Raw genomic sequence first — 27983 nt, 5'->3', positions numbered from 1 at the left:
GGGACTCTTGAACAGGCTAAGAAGAAATAGATAATAGACTGATAAAAAAGAAAATACATAAAACTGCGACAATTTCCTAAATCATCTTTATTTAAAATACATAATGTAATGACAGCTGCTTTTTACGAAGCAGCACAGTGCAAGCATTAGTTTGGTGTTCACTAACATTTAAAGTGATACAAGACCAACTATTCAGCAACAACTCATAGCCAGAAGTGGGGAACAGTGATGTACAAACAATGATGTAGTCTGTTTAATTGTTTATCATTGAAAAATACAATATATACAATATACAGTAATGTATGTGAATTCATATTTGCCAACAAAACCTTCCTGGTAAAAACTGCACTAAATTTACCCCAAATGTTAACCTGTCATCAGCTTATGGGTCGACCACACAAACCCAGCAACTTAAACATGCATGATCACTATTACTAATTACTGATACTATTGTTGGGTAAGTTACTCAGGAAATGTAATAAGTAACTTTTTACTTATTACTCCTTCAAAAAGTAATTACATTACTTTACTTATTAAAGGGTAAAAAGTAATTAGTTACATCATTACTCATTATATTACTATATTACTTTCCCTGTCTGTTTAGCCAGCACATTATACAATTTAATTAACTTCATTGGAGTCAACAGTCAGCCAAACTGAAAACATTGCAGCCAAACCAGATGATTCTATACAGTATAGACTATGATCCACCTGTTGACTAGCTGCTTATTCTGCAGTCTTCATTTAGCCTTTTAGATAGCAGCTGACTTGAACTGCCCCTGACGGCAGTCTAGGTCAAAAAAACAAACAAATTACCTTCTGCTAACGAGGTAACGCAGCTTTACTTGGATTAATAACTGTAATATTTTTTTACTGTTTTGGAAATATTATTCCCTTATACTACTAGTTACTGGAGAAAGTAATAATAGTTGCTGCCCAACACTGATCATACACAGACAGCAGTACAGCAGTGTCCCAGGAAACATGACAGAATCAGAGCTCTCACAACCAAATAACTCTATGCAAGTTCTATGCATTTTGCCAACTATTTTAATATATTGACATATCACCATTTTATTGTTGTTCTTCACAGCATGATTGTATTAAAGACACATAAACGTAAACATAATATTATTGTGATGGCAAAGATATGTTTTTAATAGGAAATCACACAATACATCACCCATAATGTTGCACAACATAAATGATAGAATCCGAAATAATAAAATCCATAAAAAGACCCCAATTAAATAATAGACATAAACACAGACCTGTACACAGTTGTTGTTTTTTTTTCAACAATGTCAGAAACCAGGACTAGCCAAGCCACCAGATTTGGAAGCACTAACCACACTCCAATTGCTGGATAATGTAGCTAACCAGGTTGAGACATTACAGGTATCATAGAGACACCTCTTTATGGCACAACTGCTCCGATATCACATCACAGCTAAAACATCATAGGACATTCAGAGATTAACAAAGCTGACATGCATGTAAAATGGACTTTAAATAGTGATCATGTATCTTGTTAAGATATACATATATATATTTTACATTTAAGGTGATCCAATCAAACAAATGATGAATTAAATACACTAACAATACATTTCCTATTTAACCATACAATCACCATGCCATGTTTCTGTTACAACAGCCACACATTCCAATATACCATCTTAATAAAGAGAGCTTAATATGTTGTATGTATGCTCTCCATTATGATTTTCTTAGAACTGGTATAATTGTGTTAATGTGCAAAACAATATCTAGAGTTTATACACCACTGCTGAGGTAAATACATTACTTTGGAAAGAGAATGTGAGTTTTAAAACTTTTTTATATATTAATCTGCTTTAAAATACACACTACAAAGTGTTTGTATCAAGGTGCAATGGCTCAAAGTTTTTTTTTTCAAATCTCTATAAAACAGGGTTCCAGTTGGAGCTAGAATAAAAAGACAAATATAAGAATCTGTACGGAAGCTTTTTCTCATGACATGAAGTATTGAAAGTGTAATTGTTTCTTGATATTTCACTGGAAGCAGATGAAACTCATCAAAGTTCAACCTCATTCAGACATTCTATGTTATACATGCATGTAAATTATATATGCATGTATCAAAATTAAATCAAAATAAAATCCAGGTATTATATTTGATAAATGGTGCCACCTGATTGCTATATAGAGTGAAAGCTTAAACATGCTTTGAATGACTCACATTGATGTGGTTTTCTGGTAAACTTAACAGAACAGAATTAAGTTTCTTACTTTATTAGAATATTTTTCTCTTTGATATGTAGGCTACTTTTTTCACATGCATTCATGGTGGTATAGTACACTAGGCATGCTTCAGTAAAAAATAATTAATTCTACCTGGATAACAACAGTTAGACACTAACCAAACCAAACTTATATTTTATAAGGATCATTTGGTAATTGGTATTATTTCCTGTACCACTATCTGTAAATGGGACTCACCTCTTATCTGGGTGTAAGTCATGGTAAGAGTTACTATGTAACTGTGTCTATGTGCAGTCTTCTGTTTGGGCAACCTTTTTTAATTCCTACCTAGGGTTAGACGATATGAACTTCACATCACAAATCACACTTTTTCTTTTTACCCTCATAATTCACTTGCAAGGTCTGTACTGTAAATATGGTCAACTATTATAGGTGGGATATTTTTTTCTAATGAAATAGTGCACGTTTTATCTTTATCTTTAAAATAATTGAAGGAAACACACATAGATAAACTATTTATGGTTATTTATTGAATATTTCAACAATTGAAATCAAAGCACACATTTCTTGAAATGAAGACGTCTTATGAAAAAGTCACATTTTAGTTTTAACCATTTTATGCATGAATTATTAAATCACAAAGTAATATCCTTTTTTAATGTTTGTTTTTACTTTTAAACAAGTGAAAAAGTATGCCTATAAACCTTTTTTCACAATATTGCTGAGGCGAATTTATGATGCAGTCTATCAAAATGACGATGTAAGATAATAATCAAATGGAATTGTAGAAAACGGTTTAGTTGGTCTTCCATGTGGTGACTGGAACATGGCACTATATCTTAAATGGCTTAAAATGGCTTCCAAATATCTGTCTGTAGTGGACGTCAAATAGAAAATAACTAACTTGCAATTTTTGTAAACAAAATAAATGATTTGAATATGGCAGCGAGTCACGAGATTGCGAGATTGCACGCAGAAAGCCTATCTCTCAGGCCCTGTGTAATCATCTCTGACGTGTGATAGAATGGAAAAAATGCCAGTATGCCATTTCAAGGCATCTGTTGTGCAGTAAGGCTCAAGTATGGGTCCATCCTACTTGGGACCATAGGGATCATATGTGGCTGAAGTGCAGACTTCAGTTCCACAGCTACCTTTTTATGTTTTGTACATGTTGGGCAGCGCAGTTTGGGGAAAATATGGTCGCGATGGAACAGTGTATTTTTTGTCTAGAGTTTTAACGAGGTGTTTAAACATACTGTCCTCCACTAAGGGAACCATATCGTTTGCAATGTAGTAACAAATAGCGTCAGTTATTTCTTTCCATCTTCTTGAATCCTTTTCATATTGTGCAACATTTGTAGATGCGTGTGTTGGGTCAATATCACCATAGAGTGCCTTTCATCCACCCACAATACTCACATTTTGGTCTTAATTTCCCATTCAGTAAGTTGTAGAAATATATATTAGCTGAGCTTCCACACATTTTTTTAGATAGACTAACATTTCTGAAAATCGTTATTCCAATCACTTCCAGTCTAATTTATGTCGATGGGTAGACATGTTAAGCTTTGGTAAAACAAGTAAGCAAACTCATACAAAGTAAATTTGTCAGTTGGAAAGTCACATCTCAACTTAGTCATTCAATTTCCTGCCACTGAAGAGACAAAAAAACTAAAGTGGACGGCCTTTTCATAAAGGGGCAGATTCCCCAACATGACAGGGTGGACAACCATTTAAGGGATGTGGACAAACTCTTCTGTTTTATAAAACAAAAATATGTTTTTATTACCAAATTATCAATGCACTCAAGTTGAGTAATCTCTTATTTAACAAATGATATATACTAAATTTTAAAATGTTATAATTTGACTATATACACTGCTCAAAGAAGTAAGGGAACACTTAATTATCACAGTATACCTTCAAGTCAAATAGACTTCAGGGATGTCAGTCTGTCCTGTCAGGAAGCATAAACTACTGTGAATCAAAGTCACTTGTTTTGGTGCAAATGAAATTGACAACAGGTGCACTGAAGAGGCAACAGCAAGACCATCTCCAAAAGGGAATGGTTTTGCAGGTGGTGGCCACAGACATTTGCTTTTTTCTCATCCTTCCTGACTGATTATTCTCTAGTTTTGCGTTTTGCTAGTGTCCCTGTCACTACTGGTAGCATGAGGCAGTACCTGCAGCCCATTTAGGTTGCACAGGTAGTCCTCCAGGATGACACATCCATACGCGCTGTTGCAAGAAGGTTTGCTGTGTCTCCCAGCACAGTCTCGAGAGCAGGAGGAGATAACAGGAGACAGGCCGTTACATGAGGAGAGCTGGAAAGGGCCATAGAAGGGCATCAACCCAGCAGGCTACTGGTGTGCATGTTTCCAACCACACTGTCAGAAACAGACTCTATGAGGGTGGCAAGAGGGTCCGATGTCATCTAGTGGGATCTGTGCACACAGTCCAGCACATTTCTGGAGAAGCTGTGGTAAACTTTCATGCCGCTTTAACATCATCCAGCATGACCTGTCTGGCGGTGGTACAGTAATGGTCTAGGGGAAACAGATGCTGATATCCTTGGAGGGTCACACAGATCTCCAAGTGCTAGCCAGCGGTACTCAGCCATTCTCAGACCTTTCGCTTGTGCAGTGGGCCCTGGGTTCCTCCTGGTGCAGGACAATCTCAATAGACGTTATGTGTTGGTGCATCGGACGCCGCCAGGAGGTCACAGATATCCTGATCCAAGTCTGAGAGGATATTCCCCAGGACAACATCCACCGTCTCATCAAGAGCATGCCAAGATGTTGTCGAGAGTGCAAAAAGGGACATGTGGGCCATACACACTACTCAGTCAAATTATGAGTTGTCTTGATGAACGCCACACAAGTAGGATCACCCTGTGATTTTGATTTTGTTTTACTTCACTCAGATTTTCAATGTGATTTTGAATGCCGTCAGTATGATTTTGTGTCCATTGATCGTTGTGACGTCATTTAGTTCTCAATGAGTTAACACAATATTCAGTAAAAATTTTGAACTTTTAACTATTTTGTTCATCGAGATCTGATGTAATTTAAGTGTTCCCTTAATTCTTTTGAGCATGTATATATATGACTTCCATTGCAAAATAATATGCATCCTAATACAAAACAAAAACAAAAGAAATCTAGAAAATGTATCTAAAGAGTAAAATAATACTTTTTTATGAATATAAAAACTATATAACTAACACTTCCATAGTAATTTTTATGTTATCAGCAACCATTAACATGACATATTAATTATTTATGTACAGGACACCAAAAGGCTCCCTACAATGATACTGACCCTGTTATAGACAATTTCTGGGCGCTTGTCGGTCTCTCTTTTTTTGAGGCGGGCACTGTTTATATTTGGTAACGTGATTGTGCTCCAAAGTTTTGAAACTGATTGGTTGTATTACCTTTGGTCGCTGAAACTGTTTTTCTGCAGTGTTTACATTTAAATTCATTTTGTTCGGTTTCGTTTTTACTGATGCCAAAATGTGTCCAAACGGACACTGCGTTTTTCTTTGGTACAAGCTGCTCCTGTTGCTTAGTTGAGTTCTCATCCATGTTGCTCCCATGCCACAGACTGGATGGGGCGGAGTCACGTGACTACACGTGCAGTAGTATGTTTTTAAGGGGAAAGTAACGTCGGTTAGAGGTTCTGAATTTCGGTTTCCATTACTTTTCGATTAATCGTCCAGCCCTATTCCTCCTATATTAATAAAGATTGGCACCAACATGAAACATGTGATGTGATTCTGGGTGCAATGTGAGTTTTTCACTTTAAACTGTCTTTGATATGTTTTTGACTTTGACAAAAATGCTATATAGTAAACAATAATTTACTTTACTACATCTCTAACCACATACTGCTCATCCAATGCTAGCTTTTTTTGTATTGTAGGGATGAATTCTGAGATGAAAGCTCAACACCATCAGTTTTCCTACGCATTACAAGAAATAATTGTACAATGTATTGCAGTCAAGGATATTGTAGTTTTGTATTGTAAGTATCGAATTATCTAATACTAAGACTAATTTTAACCCTGTAAATAAACTACCTATTGTAACTGAAATATGTGCCTGCTACTACAACTACTACTTTATTCAGGCACACTAACGTGTTATTCCTCTAGACAAGGCCAGGGTGCAGAAGTTTCTGTCACATGGTATAACCAGTAATGACATTCAGTAGAAATTTAAAGATTTGGCTATGTTGTTTGTATTAGTACGGAATTCATTTAACTGTAAAGTCACATAAAGTATCACTATAACTCACTGCAAGTTAACCAGTGCTGTTAATTTATACATAGTTACTGATGACCAATAAAAAGCCATCCCCTTCCCTTTTACACCAAAACAACCCCAAAACAAAACAACAAAACTTTTGTATGATAACAAAAAGTGGATGTTAAATAAAGACAGACAGAAAACAGAGGCAGGACCCCAAAATAACGTGGTTATTGGAGAATGTGTTGCTTCCTCTGCTTTTCTCACAGAAGACATGTCACAGTAGAAAAAGCACAATATGAATGATGGCTGAATTCCGTTTAGCTTTAGCGTCAGTTTGAGGGTCCTGTTATTGTGCATGCTGACTCACGGTCACACTGTCTCTCTCTGAAATACCTCCCTTGTTCACTAATTGACTACTCTCTATATTATAGTCATTGAATAGTTTAATCTATAGTTATTCAGATGATGTTTGCTACAATTTAAAGTAGTGAGTGTACAGCTTGTATAACAGTGTAAATTTGCCGTCCCCTCAAAATAACACATCACACAGCCATTAATGTCTAAACCGCTGGTTACAAAAGTGAGTACACCACTAAGTGAAAATGTCCAAATTAGAACAGAGACACCGTGCTTTTTCTACTATGACAAGTTAAATTGTCTGCAAAAAAGCACATTGAACAAACTTCTCTGGTTCAGACACAAATGGACATCATTAAGACATACAGATATGATTTGGCTGAGTCACTGACTATTAGTTGTCTTTATAATAAGAGACGCCAGCTGTGGAAGGACATTACACGTGTGCAAACATGTGCATCTGTGTTAAGACTATACAGGCAGCTGAGAGACATTGCTTTAAGGCAGTGTTGAAAAAAACATGATTCACAGTATGTTAAACCAAAACATTTCACCCAAAACAAAATCCCAAAGTTGGACTGCAACTATTGGGAGACAATGGAGCAAACGCATGATTTACCATCCCACAACAGTTATACACACGTCTGGTCTGCAGTCTGATAAGCTTTTAACTTCCATCAAGCCTCCACAACTACTGTTAACTTCATTAATAGTTCATTAATAATAGATTTAACTTCAGGCATTTTATGATAATGTGATGCAGCAATATTGTTACCGTTCCATATTCAAACTATATTGTGGTATAAAGACCAAGCCCTAGCCGTATAGCCCATTGTAAGTTTACTATGAAAATGACATTCCTAATCAGGAGATAAACTTCTACTGCTGCTGATATTGAATTGTAGCTATAGATAAAGCAATGCATGTTTAGTGGTTAAGCTACAGAAAAGGGTTCTCTGGCTTGTTTTCATTTCAAGGAAAAAAAACACATCTCACGCATACATATAGAAATACGCAGGCACACGTAGACACATTCAGTACACACACACACACACACATTAAGAAGCACACTTGTATGCACTGGCATACACAGACACACACACACATGCAGAAGGGATGGAAGTATCAGTGGATGATTATTCAAGCAGTGGTAACTATAGATCTTCAGGAAGGGGGTGCACATGTCTGAAAGAAAAGAAAGAGATAATGACAAACACATTTGACCTGAACTAGTAATATGCTTGGTAGATGCCCCAATAGATATCCCTCCTTAAAGACAAAGCCAGCTGGTGAAGAGATCTGGGTCACAACACACACAAAGAAACTTATGCACTTGCATGTATTTTGCCACTTTTGAGGACACTGCACATCCACAGTCCTCTTTTGACAGAGAGAGAATTTCCAAGTTAGTCTATAAGTACAGGTTTTGGATCTGTTTGCTACAGCCTCATTGTAATTGTAATTACTGTTCTAATGTTGCATGTAACATGCCTGTCCTGTTAGTTTAGTTTGACTTTGGCTGGTACTTACTAGTAATTTTCTTAATTGTATTTCATATTTTTCTCCGTACTGTCCAAGTCAAGTTAAGCTCTACAGCAGGCATGGTGTTCTTTGTAGACAACAACAGTCCAGATTGGTTGACATGAGCAGGTATTTACCAAAGGAGGTGTTGGGGATGAGGGCTCCACAGGCCGCTGGTTCAATCAGATGACCCAGCTATGGTTGTCTATAAATATAAGAGAAGAAATGGCCAATAACACGACAACAGGTTAGCTTTCAGTCAGAAGAGGGATAAGATTTGTGGTTTGTAATCCAATTATAGGAGAGAAGGAGTTACAGAAGTTAAAGTGCTTCAGCCACAGACAGTTATGTCTGAGCTGTGTGATTTTGATTTTGAGATAAGTATTGACTAGTCCATACTGAAGAAAGATATGAAATTGAGCACCATGATTCTTGAGCACCATGAGTCTGGGCTGCAGAATTAAGGTTCTATGGATTGAGGAATGTGGGTGTAAACGTGTATTTAAGTTTAATTAAGGACCACAAAAAGTGGCTACTAGTATATAACTCTTAATTCAGTGGCATATGTTGATTCCTAGTGTTATGCCACTTATGACTGACAACACATCACTCTTTCCATTGGCAGAGACCCGTTACACTGGCATTTCCTGCTACAGTTGACTATTGGTGTCCCGCTGCTGTATGCCACCTAAAAATGACATGCCACTCCTGACATACTGATAGGTGACACTCTCCACCAGCAGGTGCAGTGTAACATTTATAGCTATAGGAAGATAACCATGTTTTATAGGCAGCTGTCACTGTTACACCTTTGTGGTACCTAACACTAGAACTGCCAGGGTTCGTTGTAGCCGCCAAAGCGGGTAAAATTTACCTGTTATTAAAATGCATTGATTTTGCAATTATTTGTGCTACGTTGCTTGAACAAACCTTGGCAAACACTCAGCAGCATGGCTGTGCATTTCCCATAAACAGCATCCCACATTTCAGGCATTTATAGAATGTTTTCTTCTAAGATGCATTAGGCCTCCACCATGCAGGTCATTCACCTGCGCTCCGCACCTGTAAAGGGCATGTCCACACGTTGTGCACTTTCGATGTCAACCACTCGCCACTGTTGTAGATGTTATAGCCTAGTTATATTCTAAACACAGCTTGAATTTAAATGCAGCATACAATTTAGAAAAACGACTATGACTATTTCAGTGTTTTTATAGGCGGTAATAATGATAATATCCATCCAGAGAATTACAAAAGTATTTATTCGAAGGAAACAATTCCAAAATTCAAAGTAGTAGTTTTTTACCCAAGGGAAAAATGTAGACTATAATGATCACAATATAAAATATACTAGAAAATACACAGCGGTGGAAAACTATACCCGCACACTCTCTTGAAGGGACCGCAAAACACACATGTATCTCAGGGAAAGACTAGGCTACTGCAGCATTAGTTTGTGATGATCATGTAGCCTACCCAAAACATATATCTTTAAAGCGTTGCTACATTGGCAAAGCCATGAATGCAGCTTTTATGCATGTTTACTCTCTGCAAGTATATCGCTGTCAGATGATAACCCGTCAGATGCAGAATCAACCCAGGACACATCACTCAGTCCCCACCATCAGACTCCCCTTCACTCACTGCGCTGAGCAAGTCTAATGCCTGTAGTAGACAAAAGGCGTTGCCAATAGCAACATGAATGCTTATCTAAACACGCAAAATAAACAGCACGAAAATGACTGCATTCTCCATAGGGGTAAATTTGACCCTATTAGCTCTGTACAGCTAGCATAGTAAGCATAGCCTGCTGAACTCTGCCATAGTTTGAAAAACAAAGCCAGACAATTGGTAAACATTATTTGTATCAGCAGGTTACAGGTTACATTAATATGTGTAATGTTAGTAGCTATGATTTGATCCCGACATCAATCAGTAAATCATATGCTTCGACACAAAAATTAGAAAACCCGGTATCTGTGCTGTTGCAGGACTGTAATAAGCATGGCCAATCATTTAGTTTGGTCCTACCTACCTTCCGACCTGCGTGCACTCTTCCCGTGCACTCACTGTGAATGAAAATGTGTTTTGGCGGAGTGGCTTTGTAGGGAGGCCTGAAGGGACTTTCAAAATCTAGCTGTCACTTGCTAGTTTCTCCAAAGTTATCTACACCAGCTTTCATGTAAGACATATCGGTCAGTGGCACATCAGTGTCATGTCATTTGAGTGGCATATGCCAGTAGGCCAAACATTAACACAGCAGTGGCATATCTTAGTAAGATTCCTAGCTTATGCCAGTAGAACAAACACTGCAAACTAATATGTGTACCATTAAGAATCAGCATATACCACCAAAAGAACAGTAGCATACCATTAGCTACATTTTGATCTTCAGGATTAAGGATGTTATGGTGAGATTTCTTACTTGGTTCCCTCCTCTGCAACCCCTTCAGCCTCCAGTTTTCCCTCCTCCTCCATCTTCTCCTCTGAAATCAGTTCCTGTTTCCGGTGTCGACGAAGACATTTCACAACTACCATGGAAAGGATCAGAAGAGCTAATGCTCCACCCACTGATGCCCCAATCGCAACTGCGATGGTTGAATCCCTCGGAGGGGGAACTGAGGATAAGAGAGGAGGGGGTTAAATAGTTTGTAGACAAAGGATGGAGATGAGTGCAATGCTGGCTAAAAGCTCTACTGGGCTGATTAAACAGAGTGGAAAGAAAGAAAGTGCTGCTGAGTTAGCCTGTGTCATATGTGCTTGTGTGTGTCTTTGTATGTGCGTGCGTGAGTGCGAAAGAGGGACTAAGTTCAACCTCTTGTTGGTCATTAATAAGTAAAAAGCTGACTCATCACCAGTAGGTCTTCATGCTCCAGGAAACACACACCGTCACACACACAGTATGTTATATATGATTATTCTGTGGCATTTAGCCTTAAAGTCCACTGGCAGAGAGAGCTCAGTGCACTGCAAAATACAAGCCAATGACAGTACGTCACATTTAGAAAGGAAGTCATTAATACGTCTAGATTCTGAACTCAAACGCATATTTTTGTCATAACATGGCAATACAATTTGCCCATTTGTAGCTTGTATCTGCTTGTGTGATTAGCTACAACAGTGTAAACAGCTAACTGTGCAAACCTACAAAAGAGTGTTTTTAGCTGTGGTTAGTATATAAGTGTGAAAATTATTCATGAGCCACAACTTCTACCAGCTTGCAATCTAGCTGATTCTGCCACTCCTTTGACAGAAAAAAATGGCTGCTCAATTTGAGGCAAGAGTAGACCAATGAGAACTGGATACTGAATGTCAAGATTTGTTTCAAATAACACATATGGTTTGTTGAAAATGGACATTTTTTTAGATACAATTTGTAGTGAATAGCAAAATCTAGCCAAGACTTGACACAGAATGTTTATACAATAACACTCTCCCTTATAAATACACTTCCTGATTTCAGTTTAGCACTGAATAACGCTTGTAAATTCAGAAGTTGGGGTGCTCATGTGAGCTATAACACAATCAGGGAGTGTATCTGTAAGGCAATGGTTAGGATTTATAAATTACAATTTTGTATCTTTAGAAGGTAGGATTAGTGTCTCACGTTCTGTAACAACATTGAGCTGTATGACACCATGTCCCTGGATGCGGTCTGGGGGGTTTCTGACAAAGCAGTTGTAAATTCCCTCATCCTCCAGTTGAACATCTGATAGGGTGATTGATAGGTCGTTCTTATCCAGGTTCCCAGCAAAAGTGACCCTCTCCCCAAACCGGTCGGAACGCAGAGGCAGCATTCCTTTTTTCCTATAGAATGTCATAATCTATGAGGAGAGACAGAGAGAGAGAGAGAGAGTGTTCATAACGGGCTTAGAGTTTTAATACGCAAGTGCACCCTAGTTGTTAAGCATGAAGTTTCGCATTTTACCATCTCTTCTGTGTCATTAACTGATTCTTGGTAGGTCCAGTTCATGGCAAACTTAACAGGATCCATCTTATAGCAGGAAGTAAATGTGCAGGGGATTTTGATAGTTGTTCCATTCAGCGCATTAATGTTACTGGGCACGAGTACATCCATGCTTGAACAACCTGCAAATAAAAACAACACCGGTGTTACCAATACTAGAATCAACAACAGTAAAATATCTGAGCCTTAAGGATTGAAACAGAATTGACCCAATTTATATTTGCCTGGATTTTGAACACATGTGGACAGAATTATTGTTTTAAATCAACTAAAATTATGGATATCACGAACGGATAAGTAGGTAGGTAGGAAGTTGATTTATTTTTTCACAATACAACAGGTTATCGAGTGAAATTGAGTTCGTAATTCCCTTCTGCTAGCAGACAAAATACCTCAATATAGAAGCAATTATAAAAATGGTAAACAGAAATAAACTATATTCAATGGAGCAGGGCTGAGGATGAATTACAGTATCAGAGTCTGACAGCTTGGGGGAAAAAGATGCTCTGCAGTCTGGTGGTGTGGCAGCAGAAACTTCTATAGCTCTTCCCAGAAGGCAGCAGGGTGAACAGGCTGAGGCTGGGGTGTGTACTGTCCTTTAGTATCCTTTGGGCTCTGCGCAGGCACCTCACCTCACCAATATCACTGATGCTCAGGAGAGGGGTACCGATGATCATTGAGCAGTTTTAATCACCCGCTGCAGAGCCCTCCTGTCCTGGGTTGTGCACATTCCATGCCAGTTTGTGATGTTTCCTGTCAGCGTGCTTTCTATTGCTCCTCTGTAAAAGCTGACAAGCACTTGGCAAGGGAATTTGGCCTTCTTAAGCTTCCTCAAGAAATACAGTCGTTTCAGCTCCTTTGTTTTGCTGACGTTGAGCAGTAGGTTGTTCTCTTTGCACCACTCTGCAAGATTATCAATTTGCTCCCGATATGAAGTCTCATAGTTGTTAGAAATGTGTACAGTGATGGTGGTATCGTCTGCAAACTTCACAACAGAGCAATGTAATTTTTTATTATTTTTTAAACATAAAAGAAAGGTAAATCTAAATAATGAAAAGGAAATTCATTCAATTTTATTTAATTTTTGCTATTAATATTTATAAGGTACCAGTAAATCCGTGTAGATCTCATGTCAAAATACTAAAGTTTTGAGTATAGTCACTAGTCACATATTCAGAAATCAGGTACGGTAAACCCCACATGGCTGATTTGTATGTAAGGTAAGCTATGGTATTTTAGGCCTCCATGTTTAACCAAATCATACTGCAAAAAAAATACAAAATTTTCATGGAAGACTGAACAACTGAAAAGTGCAATTCATCAGCAGTTTTCGCTTCCCAGTACGTAGTGGAGATGTGGGTTTTCATGTAACTGCTGACTCCTCTTCTTCACTTCCTCTGGAGAGTGCTGTCTATCAGGCTTACAGTCATTTGATGTGAATTCCTCAACTCATAGAACAGATTTAAATATGGGTGAGTCCTAGCCAGTCGAAGTGAGAGAGGAGCAAAAGTGGAGTTGCTGTGCATTACACTAAAGCTTTGGTCAGATGTCTCATACTGTATGTACAGGAGAGTGTTTATGACATACTCCAGGACCCTGAAAAGAAACTGGAAAAAAACACCAAAGCCAGCGGGTCAAAATGGATGTCTGAGCATGGAGTAAGTGCAATAGCGACAGTGTTCTGTTACTAGCATGGCAATGTTACAGTGTGAAAAAACATGTTTTGTAAGAGTACACTGCACCAGGTTGTTATTCGGCGGTTTCAAAGATTAGCTTAACATTAGTAGCTCTGACCAGCTGTAGGAGTAGGGAAAATTTGGGAGTCCGAGTGGCCTTGGAATGCAAGGACCCAGTGCATTCGAGAAATACCACATCCCTTTTCCCGTTTCCACTGGTCGTGTAGCACCAATTACCAAAATATTTGCGTCATACTACTGCATAGACAGCCCAGTTTTATGAAAAACAAAACATTTTTCCAGCTGTAATATATGCCTTTATGTTATCAGGAAAAATGATGGCAGAATAGCATGTTCTTAAGTTTAGTACACTGAAAGAGAGAAAAATGTTAGATTGGTGGTTAGACTGCTCCACTATGCCAATTTAGGATGTATAGTGAGTTTAATATTCTAAAATGAAAGTCAAAAGGATATAACTGCACATAATGTAACTTGAAATGAAATTAAAGTATCATTTAGTTTACTCAAGTTTCCCTTCCCCTCTGACATAATGTCTCAGCATGGGTTTACACTCCCCAGACAGAATCTGTGCCTCTCTCTCAGTATGCGTGTGTGTGATGGGACTCTGCACCATTCTCTCCTCTGCAGTCGGGTGTTTCTGGCTCCCTTCCCACTGCTGCTGCACCACTCTACAGGCCTGCCTCTCTGCACCACACACACACACACACACACACACACACACACACTTTCTACATCTCCAACCATAGTCTATATGTATAATTTACACACACGTACACACACACACAAACACACAAAATTTTCCATGCACACGGTTGAACACAGTGTGGTGCTTTGTGATGCAGCGCAGCACCTGCTTCTCGCTCGCTCTCTCTCTCCCTAAAACACACGCACATCCCCAAAAGGGTGTGCATTGACAGCAGTGAGCCAAGCATGCTAGCTGTGCTAAGTCAATGTCATCCCCATAAACTGAACTATACACACAGCTAACACCAACACATTCAAGCAGTCACTGACACACACACAAGCACTGTATACACATATGTGTCGTTGCTGCTACAGCTCACACAAAGCTATACAGCATAAGAAAGAGTTTGATACAGGCTCCTGCTGACTCAGCAGTCCTGTGGATGGTGAGAAAGACAGGCAGACAGAGACTTGCTAACAGATGAAATACTGCAGTGAAGCAGCCCCATGCCACTCCCCCCTCTCTCTGCCCCTCCCTCTTTCCTCTCCCATCTTTGTTCACCTCTCTTGCCTCCTCTCACGCTTTCTTTCCTGGTACCTCTTCTGTCCGACCCCTCTACTACTCCCCAAGATTACAATTTTCCTGTTTCTCCCCAGCTTCACTTTCCAACACTCCATGCATTTCTTCTCTTACACCCTTTTACTTCTCCCCCATTGTTCCGTACTCTCACAAGGTCAATGCCGGGAAAAAAAGGTAAAACGTAGGTAGGCCTGTTACATCATCTTTCCAGTGACCTCCCCATACCTTTTATCCAACTCTACAGTATGTGACCGTCATTCCATTAGTTTTTACCTATGCATATAAACCTATTTAAAGTAGAGGTCTATGTGGGTAAAATTATAGTTTTAATTCAGTGGAGAGGGATCAGTGTCTGCATGCCTCAATGACAATGGGTAAAGAAGGCAAGTGCAGACCAACAGATGATACTGCTGTTTGTAACATCTTTATGAAGATCTCTTACATTTACAGCTTTTGTTTGTACAAGAATATAAATCACAACTGCTGTTCCAATTTGTATTTAAAAAGCAAAAAACGTATGCTATGGATTCCAAAATGGTATGGATAAAGCTTACTAGTATTTATTGCTGCTTTTATTAATATGCATTGTCAGTTGTAGATCTTGTGCTGTATTTGATGCTCTGTTACTGATTGTATGTTGTTCCTCAAATGTAAGTTGCTTTGGATAAAAGCGGCTGCCAAATGAGTAAATGTAAATGTAAATAACAGATTTAGATTGAGAGGCACCACAACATATCTAAACAACCTTTTAAATCAGGTGCCTTTTTTTCCATAGGGAGTAAGCACAAATGTTTTTCATTTCAAAAGGAAAGATGTCTCCTAAAACTACACAATCATGGGATCATCCATCAAACCTTTAATAAATATGATTTATGACAGTAGGCTGGACTAGACTTAACTCATTTTAAAACCCATGTGCAGATTTCAATCCAATTAGTCATCTGTGGGATGACATGGACAAAGCTTTTCAGAGTAGGAACCCACTGAAGACTAATTTGACAAATCCACAGACCACATCCTTGGATGGTCTCTTCTAAAAGTGATTTAAAGCTACTTTGAGAGCACAAAGGGCTGCAGCTAAGTATTTAGAGGATGTTCCAAAAAAAATTACTTTGGGCTCTCTTTTCAATCATTTACCAGGATTGAGATGTATAATCCCTAGTAGTAGTAGCACCACTTACTTGTTTTGGTGTTGAAGATGGTTCTGACAGGATTATGGGTGTAATTGGTGCTGGTTTGATGGAGTAAATGCCGGTCTTGAGTGTGTTAACACTTCAGGGTTATCAAATGGGCATGTTCCTTTGTGAATATACCAACTTTCTATAGATGGCTAAGCATCACAATATATAGCGTCCTTTAGGTTGTTTCCCAGGTTGGATCAATTTGACTTTAGCTAAAGCAAGTGGCTGCTGCATTCTGTAGCTTCAGTGAGGGCCTGGCAGACATGCTCACAAGTCTTTGAGCTAGAGTCCAAGTCAAGTCTCAAGTCTTTGAGCTGGAGTCCAAGTCAAGTCTCAAGTCTCTTGTGGTTATAATGAATGTATCACCTGCTGCGTTCAATCCAGGTTGCTAATAAAACTGCATAGCTATAAGGAACACTGTAACTGTAACCTGATTTTCACTTACAGAGCACAACCATGTAATGTCTTATTAAATACTGTAAGTCAAAACACTTCCCAGACTCTTAAACCCAGTGTAATGTTAACTAAATAAAACTGTGACGTTGCATAAACAATAAACCTGTAGCCTGTTTTTAACCTACAGAGCATAACCATGTACCCTAATGTACAATACATCTACAATTAATGACTTACTATAAGCTTATAAACTACTGTAAGTCAACAAACCCTGCTGACTCTCAAACCCAGTGTAGTTAACTAAATAAAACTGTAAAGTTACATGGTCAACAATAAAGCCGTAACCTGTTTTTAACTTACAGAGCACAACCATAATGTGCAATGCAATCAATGACAGCTTAAACTACTAAGGTTACATGATCAACAATAAACCTGTAACCTCTTTCTAGCCAACGGCAATAATTAAGGTGATGGCAGCCAGCGGGACTTAAATAATTACGTTAATCGACCACCACAAGTTTGGCAAGTAAACAAACGCTCATTCATCTTTTCATAACGAACGACAGTCGGAGTAAACCTCCTGTAGGTCGTAGCTGAAGCAAGAAGCAAGCTAACATTTGATGGCCATTGCTGAGCTAAACATGTTTACTCACTACAGGTTACTAACCTATCAGCGCTTCTTTGTTTGGACCTTGTTGTATGACGTTTTAAAGCCAAAGTTTACGACCGCGGCCGGTGTTTGTTGTCCTCTCTCACGTGCTGCTGAGCGCAGCAGATGTTACGTGTTACGTAGGCAGGTTATAGGTAACAGAGGGAGGGGAACAACGGCAAGCTCATCAGACGTTTCCTAAAAATAAACATTGTTCACCAGTCCTGCACCTCGAGTCCGAGTCGAGTCTTAAGTCTTTTGAGGACGAGTCTCAAGTTGAGTCTGAAGTCACTGTGTGTGCGACTTAAGTCGCACTCGATTCCGAGTCTCTAACTCGAGTCCCCATCTCTGGGACCTGGATGCTTTTTATGGGTCTGGGCTCTTTGCAGCCAGAGTTCACCACAAAGCCCCTACAACGCACTTCAACTGGAAGCACTTTTCTTTGTATAGCCCCAGGGTAATATTAGCTTAATGATGATGGCATCACGAGGAGTTAGTCCATAACATCAAATCTGATCCCAGATGTGTTGCTGGTGAACACATGATTCAATTTCCAGCTGTTTTCCTTGGGACATTTTTTGTTATTCACCTAGTTTCCACTTCTTCTGCTGCTGCTTGCAATTTACCATTTGTTAATTTGATAACTTTGATTTTTAGACAGCAAGTTAGAACAGAGTGGCTCCAGGTAGTGGGTCAGTATCGCTCAGCCAGCACAGGGGAGCTTTTGGGTCAAGTGTTACAATTGTTTGTGCATTTGCCTCCTAACACCAGATCTACTTAACAAAAAGCCCAATAAACCATGTGAATGATACGTTGCACACTACATTTAATTGTTATCAGTCCGGTATTCTTTAGTTGTGATTTAGTTGAATTCTGTTCTGCTGGGCTTAGCTCTAATGCCTCCTGCTTTGGAGAAAGCCACACTGCAGCAACCTATGCTCATGTTCCAAAGGGGTGGGGGTAAATCAGCATTCAATACAGCTCACACCAAAAATATGACATCTGTAGGAGTTGCAAGAATCCTGTGGGCTAGGGGAGCTTTTCTCTGATTATGTCATGACTAGACAGGGATAGCAATCAGTCTCAGAACCATATAAAGTAATAAACATAAACACTACTGTGTAAGCATCTTTTATTGTAATATTAGTCTTATTTAAACACTAGTTAAACAGTAGCATTAGCACAGACAGGGATGGAATATCCAATATACTAACCTTATTTCACTGCAGTGCTGTAGGCATAATAACAGCACAAGTATACTCTTACGCCTACTCTCTCTTTTATGATCACTAGTAAATTTGACTGGACTGAGTAAGAGTTGAAAGGTACTTTACATTCTTTGCTCTCATCTCTCCTCCACTCTCCTTCATCCTTCACTGTTCTATCTCACACAGGCTCCGTCCTCTACTGGACTCTACGGGTACTACCTCCTCCAATCACACGCACGCATTTTTATTGTGCACATAGCCGGCCAATAGGATGTCGCTACCTATACGTGCGTGACATATAAATAACAGTGTCCCTACTGTCTCAGCATCCTTTTTTCTTCAACATACGGCTCACTGAATTCACCACCTCCACGGATGGAATCGCCACTTCTACAAATTCATCTTTGCACCCAGGCAGGGGGACCCATGTCCTGCAGGGACGAGTCCAGCCCCACCCCACCCCGCCAGCCGACCTGCGGCTGGAGAAGGGAGCAACTCCTCAAAGAGCTAACTCCTCGGATGAGGCTAAGGGCTCGCCCTGCAGCCTTGTGTTCACGAAGCTAGTGTTTTAAAACATGTGCTTCTTGTGTACACTGTGGTGATGCTCTGTGAATGTTAAACTGTTTAGTAAAACACATTACATTCTAAAGCCCTGGACATGCTTGCTTTTAACTATGTGTTCGCATATGCAAGATGGCTGACACGCGTATCCTGCGTTCCTTTGGAGCGTAGGTTGTGAACGTCCCCAGAAACAGTAGTAGTAGCAGTATGTCGATCTCACTAGCAGGTCAGCAGCAATCTACTGTTCCACACACCAGCCCACGTGTTGGCGGTATGCAGTGGGTTTTCCAACCACCATTAAACACAAAAGAAGAAGAAGGTCAGCAGTAGACTTTAAAAAAGGAGATTTATGGTGGGATTTTTACAATAAACCCCCTGCAGCTAGTCCGCAGTTACCGAGATCGTTATGTCTCATTAAAATCATAACCTGCTCCTCCTTGGGGGTGCTTGACTGGGGGGGGCTGGGCCCCTGTCCGGGAATGAGATCAGCCTCGGGGGCTGCTGTCACTGCCTGCACTGTAGGGAGGGATGCCTCTGGCTCGGCTGGGGGACCGTTGGCCTGGTTCTCCCGCGTTATCACTCCCTGGCGGCAGGGAGCTTCCCGGCACGGCTTTCTGCTGTTCTTCCTTGGGGCGGGGTACAGCTTCCCCCGGGACATGCGGTCTGGGGTCCTTTGCGCTTTGGGGGGTCGCAGGGTGCCCTGGCTTCTGGGGGTGGGGGTCTCTGCGCGGGTTGATCCGATTGCGGTTTGGTGGGCTGCGGTGGGATTGTGGGGCGATTGTCGATGCATCTTGATGCATTATGCTTTTTCCCTGGGCAGGGTCTCTGAATGGCTGCTGGGCGTTTAGTTTGTGCATTGGAGTCCGGGGGAGGCATTTCCTCGTTGGCTTGGAGGGACCTGTTTGCGTCCCTGTTTTGCTTCGTTGGCCTCGGATCCGTACTTCCCCATTTCTCGGCCAGTTGTTGGACCCCTCTGGATACTGAGGTATATAGTTAGTTTTCGGGATGTGCAGTGTGGGTGCGGGGCAGGGCTGTGCTCCGGTTTGTTCTGGGTTTGTGCCTGGAGTTCTCGGCCCTTGATGGGTGGGTGGGTTGTTGGTGGCATGCAGCTGAGCAAGCCCCCCTCTCTGTTCTATTGCAGGTTTCGTTGCTTTCTGCAATTGGTGTTTCCCACAGCTTTTCCCTGTTGTCCCCACCTTCCATCCCCCTTTCCCCCTTCTCTTACAGGTGTTGTCCTTTCTCTGTGCTGTCTGTTTGTGCCCCCCCATCCCCGTGTCTGCCCCCCTGTCCGGCCCGGTGACAAATCAATACATAATTAAATAAATAATAAAACAGACAAAGGAGTATTTTAATACTCTCTTGTTAAAGTAAAATCTGTCTGGCATAATATGGTATCCAGGTCATTATACTCTATACCAGGCTGCTGGGCAGGACAGGTTTAAAAAAATAAATAAATAAAAAAAAAATCAGAACCTGCTCGAGTGTCGCTATGTTTGGTTTGTTTACGATGTGCTAATTCGGAGGTTGTCAAGGAAGATAATCCGGTGTTGGCGAGGGATGATCCGGCACTGATCTGCCCCCTAGTCCAGGTACACGCAAAATAAGAAGGTAAGTGAACCATGCTGTTTGCATCGCCTAAGCATTGTTAAGAGTATGTCGGGTGCTTTAAAAGTGCTAATTCCCCACCAACAACCCCATCCCATTGAACTAGCTGTGTTGAACAGAATGCAGCGGTGCTAACGGCTAAGCTAATGGCTGAGCTAAAGGCTCGCCCCTCGCGGCCCACTCCGCTCTCCCAGCCAGAACTGAGAGAGACAGTGGGTGAGGCCCGAGCATCCACCTCGCTAGCCTGACCGCCCAATCCGCGCTGCCATAATGGCCTGCTTAGACGGCTGGACAGGCAAGAAACGAGCTGCTCTTACTGTGGAAACTGGGCAATGCAGCAGTCTACTGTAACTCTGCATTCCTCATGCTCATGAGGACTCGCACGGGCAGTTGCTAGCTCACCGGCAGTGAAAGCATGTTACCTGAACAAACACGCCGCCCTGCCGACATTTCTTTCACAATAAGACTTATAGAACCGAATATTCAGGTCAAATGGGGCAATAGAGTCTCTGCTCCCTTTGGCGGTGGTAATGGAGTAGGCCTACAACGGGCGGACTACTTTCACCATCCCTCTTTAACGTGTACATAGATGTTTTATTTGACCAGTTAAGAAGCTGCAAAACTGGCGGTGTGATTGGTAACAAACTACAGTATCAAATCATCTTATGTACGTTGACAATCTGGCCATTCTTTCTCCTAGCAGTGCTAAGTTTCAATAGCTGCTGAATACATGCTATGATTAAGGGGTCAAACATAGTGTGCAATACAATGCTAAAAAGAGTGTTGTCATGTAGAACAAAAGGGTACAAGGACCTCAACATTCAAGATTTTTATCTGTCAGGGAAAGTGCAATATGTTTGCGATAAAACAAAATATCGGGGGGCACTTCATTAGAGGTCAAATGTCTCATGATGATGACGACATGTATGGGCAGTGCTGTATATTGTATGCTCAAGCTAACATGTTGGCAAAACAATTCTGCATATGTTCAAAGTTTAGAGCATACTGCACTCCTCTCTTTACTACTCCATTGTGGGTCAAGTTTAAAGGTTCAGTGTGTAATATTTTTGAGGATCTTTTGACAGAAATGCAATATAATATCCATAACTGTAACATAACATAATGAGCCGCTGTTTTTATTACCTTAGAATGATCCATTTTTATCTACATAACCACGGGCACCCCCTTCTATGCAGGTCGCCGTATTTTGTTGTCATGTTTCTACAATAGCGACGACGGACAAACAGCGCTACAGAACACGTTTCATCATCACGACATTCTTCTTGTCCTTGTATAATTCCAGCTGTGTCAACGCCTGTTACTAGTGTTGTAGTCATGACCGCCCAAACATTTTGGTGCAACCTCCAAATTTTGTAAATTTTTCATAAAATATCTGTTTTGCCTGTCTTTACTACTAGTTTTTGTCAACACTGTCAGACACAATAAAAGTCCAGTTAATCTTACTTATTTAGTCTTATAATGATTTAGAGCTTTAAAATCATCATGTCTACACTATAGATACATATATATGCTATTAAATGTTGAATATTAACTTTTGTTCATTTATTGTACTATTTCACAAGTGCTCTTTTAAAAACGTATACATCATGCAACATTCATCATTAGCATTAAAGTATACAAAATAACAATTTGGGAATAAAGAAATACATTTTAATTTCAAAGTGACCATGAATTTAATAAATAAACTGCATTGTAGGAACAGATTGTAACCATATAAATTTAAAACAAAGAAAGATCCATCCGACGGTGGTAGTAGCCTAATAATAAGTCCTTTTCTTCTGAGTTAAATTATATGTCAGCCCAAACTGTTTTGTCTGGTGTATTAGGAGAGATTTCTTAAGAAGTAGAATTTATATTTTTAGACATTGGGGATACATATAGTAAGAAAATACTGTACAACTACAATATGTGTTGAAGAAACAAAAGGGAAATGATGTATATTAGAAATAGAGGTCAATGAAACATTACAAGCAATGTTTCTATTTATTATGATCATAAATAGTATTTAAGCCTCCTTTGAGGATGATTTAGATGTCAAACTATGTTACCGCCATCTGACATAAAACCTGACGGTGTTGACGTCTGACGGTGGTGACAAAAACACACTTATTAACATGACATGCACGAGTGGTATCCGGGAGCCATTTTGTTTTTTCTCTGTTGCTCACTACCTCTGGCCTCTACAAAAAAATGCATGTATTTATGTCACAATTTCAAATAATACTTTCTATACAAAAGAGACGGTGTTGACACATTATGGTTGTGACATTAGTAACATCAGGAATATATTTGACCATGTAGTTGCCTGATTTTATTGCTCTTTAATGAATATCTGACGCTGTTGACAAAAACTTGGGACACATTTTGAGCAATCAAAAAATAAGAGTAAATATTTTTGAAAATTCACTGCTTCTAGATTTAAAGAGTTTTTTCACATTACTCTTTCAACTGGCTGATATAATATACATAAAATAATTTTTTCCTCCTTTTTATCAAATTGAAATGAAATCTCTTGTTTGAGGACAATGGATTTTGTGGGTACTGGGCTGTCAAAAAATCATACAATTTATCATTTTTAAAACAACTATATGAAAATAAACAGTGCAGAAGACCCTCAGATGATCAACCCTGGTTGTTTTAAACAAGAAAATGTTTTTTATTTTCAATGGAATTAGCAGTTTTATTCGTAGGCCAAAATTTCAAGAATCAGTGTAGTTTAAACCAACTAACATTACACTGTTTCACATGATTTGCTGTAATTTTGCGTACATAACATCATAGCTTATGTAACACAGTTGCTTTTCGCAGGAAATCTGACCAGTCCTTCACATAGAAAACTGTTGGCCCATACAGGCTGTTATAAGCAACTGAAAAAGTTGGTGAATGCCTCAATTTTTAGGTGTTGTTACATCCGGATGACATCTAGACAATTAATATGTTATAAATATATAATCCTCAAAATTGTCCCTTTTAAAAGGTGTGTGGCTGATTTAATCGGTTACAGCTTAAAGTGGCGCAGCAGTCTTAAAATATGTTGAAAAAGTCTTAAAAAGGTATTGAATTTTACTTCAGAATTCCTGTATATACCCTGTATAATGACTGTATGCAGACATTTCTAAAAAAGAACCTAGTGAACCTAGTGGCAATTTTTATCTTTTTATTTAAATGTATTATACCTTGTTTGTGTTGTACATTTCTACTAATGGACTCTGAGTCTGACAATAAAGTACAAAAACAAAAATCATTGAATACATAAAATATGAACTTTAGTATTCTGTTATATGCTGATGACATTGTGTTGGTTGGATGGTGTAGTGAATTGATACTTGCTATTAAAATATCTGTCAACCCTCCCATTTACCGTTCTATCATGGTGTCATCCCGTTTAAATATTTTCCCGTAAATCTCCTGTATACCTTTCTATAAAACCCCACTGGGCATATTTGAAATGCTGCTCCCCTCCGGTAAAGCAGGTGGCAGTAGAACATTAGCTGTAACAGTGACAGGAAAAAGAAGAAGAAGAAGAAGAAGATGAAGAAGAAGAGCAGCAAAACCTTAAGATGCAATGGTTGGCTCATTTGTATTTTATGCTGCATGAGTATGGGGTTTTAAGGATGCTTCTGACAGCAATGCTATCCAGAGTTGAGCCATGAAATGCTTTCTTGGAGTGCATAAATATAAGGCTAATGTTGGCCCCACACTAGGGGATAACTGGGCCAATTGTGGGGCCATTTCGCCCCTCCTGACAACAGCAGTGGTATTCCTGATCCAAGACTGGAACAGATTATCTGACCAAATAATCCTGTAGTGGGAACAGAAATAATCTTGATGATCCTGTGTCCTGACTGAATCGTGTGTGTGATGTTACAATTAAAATATTAAATATCCTGATCTTTATCTGTCGTTATGTCTGTGCTATCCGATGTTTTGAAAATCAGTTTAAATTCCTCTAATGTGCACCAGGCATAATTGAAGGGTACATGGGATGGGGGTCTTGTCTTATAAAGCAGAGATGTGAAATAGTTCAGTGGACTTCCACAAAGGCTGACCAGGAAGATATTTAACTGGGATAGAGCACACAATTATCAGTCAGTCAAGAGATGTCGCTGCAATATTTTCTCATGCTAATAACCTTTTTTCCCCGCAGGAATAATTTGCAAATATCTAGTCAAACCAAAAACCATTAAAGATCCATAAGGAACAATGGAAGGAGGAATAAGCCGAAGCTCAGAAACTATGTTCAAATTAAATATGATTACTACACAGAACCTTATATAACATTTACTTTAAAGAGAGGGCAGAGGTCCCTATGCGCTCAGTTATGAGCTGGTACCTTACCACTGGCAACTATGGTAGGCAGATTTAAAGGTACATCTGAAGAGCAGCGTTTGTGTTTTTTGTGATCTTGGTGATGTTGAGGATGAACATTTTGCATTCCTCTGACCCATGTACAGTGACATGATCATATGGTTTGAAAAGGTGCAGTTGAAGAACCCTGATTTGTTTTGGTTGCCTGATGGGATATGAGTAAATGAGGACTACTACTAAGACGGAGAACACTGTATCCAACATAATAAGGCATTTCTATGGAAATTCAATGCTTGGAAATATTCTCTGTTTGAATTTGTGGAAATGGGCTGTGCGCCATATGGTGCAGGACACTCAAATACATCAATACACAAACATTTTAACATTTTAATGGAGATTGTTGGTCTCTTAAATGCAAAGCATTGTCTGACAGCACGGGGAATCCTTTCATTTCCTGTTTTTGATGTTTTGTTAAAAGTTTTTTTTTAAAGGCACAGCTGTGATATGAACCCAGGATCTCCTTCAAACAAAACCACCCCATATATTGCTCCTGAACCTCTATACAGAAATCTCTCTCAGCTGAGAGTCACAAGTTTACTAATTGAAGCAGTTGTCATTTAGGAATATTTTTTAATTTTGTTTTTGAAGAAGAATAAGAAAAAGAAGAAAACAAAATACATTGTTGTTACATGAAGGTTTTGACTGAACTATAGTAATTTGTGCACACCAGTGCTTTTACAGTACATTCCTTTTTCTTTTTAGTGTGCTGCTGCCCTCTAGTGCATCTCTGTAGGAAATGTAACTCCAGGGTTGCAGAGTAAAGTTAAAACACTGATGGGCAGAAAGAATATTGATGGGAAAGAGCGGGAGTTTCAGAGGTGTGTCCACAGGAATACTACTGACTGAATTTATTGTTAGCCTAGACTAAATTTGGTGCTGTTCTGAAAGGCAGCACACAGCATCCAGCCAGCATCTTACATTCTGAAACACCTAATATTTCTAAACTATGCATAAATACTAAATTAAATTAAGTTGGATGATGTGTTCAGATATTTAGAATGTAACAATATTTAGTTTTTTTCTCTTTAATTTGGACAAGTCCGCAGCTTAGAAATAAATAAAAAACCCAGTAATCCAGTAATCTTTAATTTTTTGCTTTAGTGTAGGTCACATCCTGTTGAAAAGAGAACGGAAGAAACAACTGTAGCTAAGTAGCATCTCCATGCAACGAGCTCCCCAGCAACAGTAAACTTTGGGTATCTATTTTCAGTAGGCATTGGTGAAAATGCAACGGGTGCTGACACCATTTAAAAATGAGTTTCCCTAAGTAATTTCCCAACCCTCAAACTGCAATAAAAAATATGAATGCTACGTTTTCCCATTACATACCATTGGTCTAACCCTGGAATGGTTTCTCCTTGCATGATGACCCAGTCTCACATCCTGAATCCTGCTCAGTTGATAAACCTCACCTTGGCTTGGGTGCAAAGGGTCCAGTGAAGAGGAATGGGAGCCCAAGGGTTTCTTCAAATCCTGTTTCCTACACAGAATGCTATTTCTTCAGGAAGTAGGGGCAGGGTGACACTTGTTGGTTTTTGTTGAGTTGTGCCACACTTACATTTGCCCTTAATTAAGAAAGGTGCCCCCACTGTAGCATTTAATATTGCAATACAGTAAGCAATAGGAAGTGAGTATTATACAAGCTCACAAAACTGGCTTTTGTTTGTAAAATCAGCTGGGGAGTGCCAGCTTTATATTTTAGCCTATTTGGTGAGTTGATCATTCTCACTTTGAGTAATGATGTGATCATATATGGGTCACACCAGTGTGGACGTGTGGTTTGATCTGGTAGTTAATCTGTGAATTATCATGAACCAGTCTGGGCTGGATACGTTCACATCTGCTCCCTGTTTCATGTGGTCATATAAATGCATAGCCTTATTATTAAGATGACCAAGCCATGTAGGTTTATGTCTGCTACTGAATACAAGACCTATAAATATAAACAGCACATTGTTAGCACCTTTCTATATCACTCACAGCACTGAGTTACAGAGACCTAGGCTACTGTACACTATCATTCTGCCTGCTGACTTTGCCAAAATTTATTTTTATATAATGCATCATAACCTGTTTAAAGGCTCTGTTACACTTAGCTGTCAACAGACTCTAAATAGAGACATGGGGAGACATTAGTCCTTCCAGAACTAAGAGAACTAACACAACGGATCAGAAATCAGCTCAGCTAATCGCGGTCGGGAAAAGCCACAACAGTCTGGTCTCTGTCAAACTGTGAAAATGCTGGAATAAGAATAAACCGACATGATCTCACTTACACCCATTATCTCCCACCTTTGTCTCTCTCCCTCTCTGTCACATAGTCAGGTATGAGGGGGAAAGGCCCAAAGACGGAGCAGTGTGCGGGAGCGATCAGCTTATCGAACTGTCGATCCGTGTATCAGTGTATAAAAGCATCGATCGGTTTGGCTGTTTTTGTTTCTTACCAGAGAGCGAGAGGAGCAGCAGAAGCAGCGCCGCGCTCACCAGCTGAACGCCAGGGCTCCTCTTCTGCTCGGTGGAAGACATCTTCCCTCCTTCTTATTAAAAAAAGACGCTTTTATCTGTAGAAAAAAAAAATAAGTTGTAAAAAATGAGCAGCAAGTCTGCTTATGGTGGACGCGTTAAAATGCTAAAAACGGTGTTTGTTGTTTTAGAGGCAGGACATGGCTGGCAGTGACTGTAGCCTTATGA

At 39.6% G+C, this 27983-nt stretch overlaps 1 protein-coding gene across 2 annotated transcripts; it reads right to left on the bottom strand.

Moving 5' to 3' along the window:
* Positions 1 to 72: 72 nt before the first annotated feature.
* On the bottom strand, positions 73 to 27983 carry scn2b (sodium channel, voltage-gated, type II, beta). 2 transcript variants are annotated; one of them, XR_005440598.1, is made up of 6 exons: positions 27737 to 27983; positions 12304 to 12464; positions 11983 to 12199; positions 10801 to 10993; positions 8513 to 8580; positions 73 to 8039 (listed from the first exon to the last, which is right to left on the bottom strand). XR_005440598.1 is itself a non-coding variant. In XM_038693755.1 (5 exons), the coding sequence occupies exons 1-5, from the start codon at positions 27816 to 27818 to the stop codon at positions 8009 to 8011; spliced, it is 684 nt and encodes a 227-aa protein (XP_038549683.1). In that variant the 5' UTR covers positions 27819 to 27983; the 3' UTR covers positions 73 to 8008. The 2 variants fall into 2 exon arrangements, 1 of the variants encoding a protein (XP_038549683.1); XM_038693755.1 differs by lacking the exon at positions 8513 to 8580.

This window comes from Micropterus salmoides, unplaced genomic scaffold (assembly GCF_014851395.1).
Source record: "Micropterus salmoides isolate LMB-PRFRI ecotype aquatic unplaced genomic scaffold, ASM1485139v1 Ms_hic_scaffold_3, whole genome shotgun sequence".
NCBI lineage: Eukaryota > Metazoa > Chordata > Actinopteri > Centrarchiformes > Centrarchidae > Micropterus > Micropterus salmoides.
This window is presented reverse-complemented; position numbering and strand designations above follow the sequence as displayed.

What these genes read in the sequence shown, in the direction of transcription:
- scn2b (XM_038693755.1), bottom strand. Translation starts at nt 27,818, where the DNA reads ATGTCTTCCACCGAGCAGAAGAGGAGCCCTGGCGTTCAGCTGGTGAGC. An exon ending in GCTCAATGTTGTTACAGAAC is followed by an intron (nt 10,994 to 11,982) that starts GTGAGACACTAA and finishes TCTTATCCTCAG; the next exon opens with TTCCCCCTCCGAGGGATTCA. An exon ending in GTTGCAGAGGAGGGAACCAA is followed by an intron (nt 8,040 to 10,800) that starts GTAAGAAATCTC and finishes CTTTTCTTTCAG; the next exon opens with ACATGTGCACCCCCTTCCTG.